Source organism: Clupea harengus, chromosome 1, assembly GCF_900700415.2.
Source record: "Clupea harengus chromosome 1, Ch_v2.0.2, whole genome shotgun sequence".
In the NCBI taxonomy this organism is placed as follows: domain Eukaryota; kingdom Metazoa; phylum Chordata; class Actinopteri; order Clupeiformes; family Clupeidae; genus Clupea; species Clupea harengus.
In genome coordinates, this window is record NC_045152.1 from 22,533,042 (window position 1) to 22,538,041 (window position 5,000).

A 5,000-nucleotide genomic window follows, 5' to 3' on the forward strand; every position below is an offset into this window, starting at 1 on the left:
CACACACACACACACACACACACACACACACACACACACACACACACACACACACACACACACAGATGCATACACACAGATGCATACACTACCACTCCCACACACACATGCACACATAAGCAGGCACCTTTTCTCTCTCACCATGCTCAGATGCGCGCGCACACACACACACACACACACACAAACACACACACACTCACTCCATCCCTCCCTCACTCTCCCCGGGTCCAGCCTCTGCTCTGCTTCTGTTGGCTACTTTCCAAAGGCAAGGCCCTGAAACCTTCAAAGGCTAATTATCTCTCATTTTAGGGAACCCTCTTGCTTGTGTGCAACTTTCATCAGCGTGAAACCCAATTTGTAATTTCAGCACGCTGCAAATCTGCAAAGAGAATTTTACGCAACCTCGGAGGAACTAATTATTGAATGGCTTTTAAATGCAAAAAAGCTCCTCTCTTCCCCCCCACCCCTCTCTCTCTTGCCTCTCCTCTGCTCCCCTGTCTTTTCTCTCCTCTCTCCACCCCTATCCTCTCCTTCGAAGGCATTAATCAAATATGATTAAAGAATTAGAAACCAAATGATTTTCCCACCTCAACAACTCTCACTGTGTTTGACAGTGCTTTCTACACTGGGTAAAAAAAGACTTAAGAGCCTAGATGATTTCCTTCACTACCTGGTTCACAAGACACACACAGACAGACAGCCACAAACACACACACACACACACACACACACACACACACACACACACACACAGACGCAAATGCACTCACACACATTTTGAGTTTTTGAGGCCAATTGTGTCAGTCATGTAATCTGGACGCAAGAGTGTGAGACTAGGGAAGGAAGTTTGGAGGAGCAGAGGAAAGCATAAAAATGCACAAGCACAGCTTTTAATTAGGTTCAAATGAAGGCTTAGAAAACCAAATCATAAAAATGACTGTCTTAATTAATGAAAGCTTTTAGCTAGCAGCTGCACCGGGGAACTGTTTCTCTTTCTTCTTAAATACAGCTTTTTTTTTTTTTCTTATTGTTTTTGAGGACAAAAAAAGAAAATCGCATGCATGCCGGAAAATGCTAAGTATTTGAGTTGCTAACCTAACGGAGAGAGTGATAGCCCAATCAAAACTTAAGGGTGGAAGAAGATGGTGAGACAATACTCTTTCCATCCCTTCTTTCCTCCATTCTCCCTCTTTCTTTTTTTTTCTCTCTCTCCCCCCTTTCATGTCCCACGGCACACTGCTGCATGCGGTTAACAGTTGCTCATATCAGAGGAAAAATAAGAGCCCCCTCCCACGCTCTCCAAAGAAAAGGGAAAATAAAATAAAAGTTAGAGAATATATTTCTCTTTCTTTTCAAAAAAAGGAATTGCCTTTTCACTGATTTTGACTTTTCATCTTTGATGTAAAGCTGCAAACGCTAGCTAAAAACAAACATTAACCAGCTGACTTGATTCTTGTAGGAGAGTGTGCTCACAGCAGGAAACGTTTGTATGAGGCAGATTGTGATTAGTCGTGTGTCAGCAATAACCATCTAACACATATCAGACACATATCAGTCTAGAGTCTGTGGTCGCAGTCATTTTAGGGAGGCAAATGTGTAGTCTCAGTACGCCAACTCCAACCAACACTGTAACAGTGCTATTGAGTGGCCACTAGGTGGAGTGAATGAGCAGATATCGAAACGTCTCTCTTATGGACGGTACTGTGCTCATATGTAAGACACTAATATTCTGACATGTGTGTGTATGTGTGTGTTTGTATGAGTGGATGTGTGTGTGTGAGTGCAGCAGGGTGTGGAGGAGGATGTCACTCACCATGGTCCCCACGCTGTAGGTGGTGGCTGGGCCGATCGTGTGGTGGTAAGGGTCCGGCGTTGCATAGACTCTGCCATAGCTGGAGAGGGGTTAGAGCAGAGAGTTAGCGCGAACACTCGAGCAGATATACTGATGAACAACTCAGTACCATTCTAAATACATAGCACCTTAACTGCACATGACAGGCTAGATATTCGTCTTTTCTGTAGCCTAGGCATTAGCCTCCTTCTTTCACTCTCTGCCTCCTCCTCCTCCTCCTCCTCTCTCTCTCGTTCTCCATCACTTGCTTTCTCTCCCTTCATTAACCTGTACACTCTGAATTGTCCAGGTTTTTTTTTTTACACCAAGTGTTCAAAGGTTTATGCGTTATTTGCGGTGAATTGAATTACTCCTTTTTTTATTGTCTCCTTGATGAGTTGGTGGGGTCTCTGTGGAGGTGAACCCAGGAGGGAGAGAGGGAGTGAGTGAGGGAGGACCTATGCCCCCCCAACCCCCGCTGTTGTTTACTCGGGCTGCACAGAAGGCTCACGCCCTGGCTTTTCATTGTTGGTGGTTTGGAACTAATCCCTCCAATTTCCCTCAGAGACAGGACAAGATGTGTCTTCCTGTCTTTGTTTATTTATTTACCTCTCCTCACTTATTCCTCTATTTACTTCATCCCCCCTCCGTCTCTCTCTCTCTTCCTCTGACGCTCGCTTGCAAATGAGGGTCTGTGAGGAGCAGATAACGCACTCCAAGCCAAGGACTGAGGGCACCAAATCAAGCAGGAATACGGAAAAAAAGGGGAATAGAGAGAGAGGAGAGAGAGAGAAGGATGGGGGGGAGGGGGGAAAGGGAAAATGTCATTTTCCCCAGAAAAGAAAAAGAAAGACAAGAGAGAGTGGGGTAAAGGCTTTTTTCCCGAGCAAGGACATCCAGGCGCTTACGGGGGGAGACCCAGCACACTGGCCCCGCTGGGGACTCAGGGAGGGGAGGCACGGGGGAGGACAGGAGGCGCTGTGAGGGTATGCTGGATGTTAAGTCCTTGCTGACTGGGAAAGGAACAGAATCAGGGTCCTTCACTTCAGCTGGCATAACCAAGCCAAAAATATCCACTCAGAAGAGTCTAAGAAACAAAATGGCTCCCTGCCTGCCTGCCTTGGCATAATATTGTGAGGCATTTGAAGATTCTCATTTCCAAGTGATTTGTTTTATTAAGTGTACTGAGAATCCCTCAAAGCTGGCAGAGAATGCCACGTGCTCACATCTCCATGACTGATGCGCTGTTTGATTTGGTATTTATGGGCTGTGTTTTTGTGTACGGCTGGCACACGTCTATGAACTAAAGTCCAAAACCCTTTTAAACAAGTAATTACATCACTAATTTACACTGTGATAAATCTAAATTGTAGACATGGAGGACATCACTGCCACGGATTACTTAACGTTGGAATGGAATTCCCTTTAGCACAGAGGGGATGTAGAAAGAAAGTTTGTGTGGTTTTGCTGGATTGGAAACATTTCTCAGAGGCCTAACTTTACTTTCCACCGTATAAACTCAGTGGATAAATCTACCAACATATCTGGTGAAATGTAAAGGATAACACATCGGTTTGGATTGATCCACCACATAAGGAAAGGAAGAAAAAAAATCTTGGAAAAGCAAAAGAAAAATCCCAGTTCCAATTACATCAGGATGGGCAGGCAAAAACACACACCAAAGCCACACAGAAACAGAATTCCTGGAAGCGGATTTCGAAAGTCACTGTCCAATTTGTATTTATCTGTATTTATCTTTAAATTCTTTATTTATTTGCAGCTCTCCTTGAGCGCAGAGTCAGTCCGTAAGTGGTGTGTCTGATAAATCTTACATTATCGATACAATCTCTGAGCCCCTCAGACAGGGCGGACATTATCACCAGTGACATGCTTGAGCCTTCACAGATTACACCCTCCACTTCCACACCACCCCATCCTTACCTATTCCCCAGTTTTGTTTGTTATTGTGTTTATTTTTGTTAGTTTGTATATATCTATCTATCTATATATATGTGTGTGTGTGTGTGTGTGAATAAGTTTGCTCACCTGTCACTGTAGGCTGCAGGAGTGGTGGGCTGAGCATATCTGTATGCAGCATAGCCCCCCTTTAAAAACAAACAAAGAAAAGACAAATGATCAGCAGCAGGTTCCCAGGCAATATACACACCCATACACAAAATGGAGTTGCATACAAGATATCCTGCAACAAACATATTTCATGACTTTGAACAAAGCACTGGCTCTGAAATACAGCACACAGATAGGCAAAGTTTTTATTTTGTGTCTGTGGGTTGGCTCAAGTTATGTACAACACGCCTTTCCTTTTGGTAATGTGAAATCAGGTTTCTCTTTCAGGGGAATGGCAAACAGGCGCAGGCCTATGAAAATCCCTGGCTAACAGCCAGAGGGCGCCATTTCAGCGGAAAGAATCCATTTTTTTTCTTTTTCTATTTATCATAGCCTGAAGGATCGGGGAATGATTGATGCCCTCAGAGCCTTTACCGTCTCCTGTGTGTGTGTGTGTGTGTGTGTGTGTGTGTGTGTGTGTGTGTGTGTGTGTATATGTGTGTGTATATGTGTGTATGTGTGTATGTTTGTATATATGCATGTGTGTGTGTGTCTGTGTGAGTGTGTGTGTATGAGTGAGAGTGTGTACTAAAGTTAGGTGGATGCGTGGTGGTGTACAGTCTGTGAGGTAAGGTTGTGCAATGGAAGCGTATGAGAATATGCTTGTGTACGCCTCTCTCTCTCTCTGTGTGTGTGTGTGTGGGGGGGAGAATGGTACTTGTGTGTATCTGTAAGAGTGTGAGCGTGCATCTGAGGGAGTGATTTAGGTTTTGTGGGGCACAATGCGTGACTGTGAGCATGAGAAGCGATGTGTGGGAGACAGAGATAGACTCAAGACACAGATTAAGAGTACGAGAGGGAGAGAGAGAGAGAGAGAGAGAGAGAGAGAGAGAGAGAGAAAGGGAGAGAGAGAAAGGGAGAGAGAGAGAGAGAGAGAGAGAGAGTGGAGGGCAGTGGTACCCCAGCTCTTCCCAAATTCACTCCTGGTTTTAAGATGATGGCAGGAGAGGGATGTCTCAGCTCGCTCTGCTCTTTGAATTATTAAAAAGCTCACTCTCGCCTCCACTTGGGTTGCACCGACAGACACAGAACCGAACAGAAC

The 5,000-nt window shown here is 44.8% G+C and overlaps 1 protein-coding gene across 3 annotated transcripts in view; it reads right to left on the reverse strand.

Annotated features, from left to right (window-relative positions):
- Window positions 1-1,024: 1,024 nt before the first annotated feature.
- The window catches only part of LOC105898701 (RNA binding fox-1 homolog 3), a 327,901-nt gene continuing 323,925 nt past the window's right edge, over window positions 1,025-5,000 (reverse strand). For all 3 annotated transcript variants that reach the window (XM_031568955.2, XM_042708143.1, XM_042708142.1), the window contains 2 exons: window positions 3,878-3,936; window positions 1,025-1,892 (listed from right to left, as the gene is read on the reverse strand). In XM_031568955.2, the coding sequence (XP_031424815.1) occupies window positions 1,652-1,892; window positions 3,878-3,936 (300 nt within the window). In that variant the 3' untranslated portion in view covers window positions 1,025-1,651. The remainder of the gene's footprint in view (window positions 1,893-3,877; window positions 3,937-5,000) is intronic.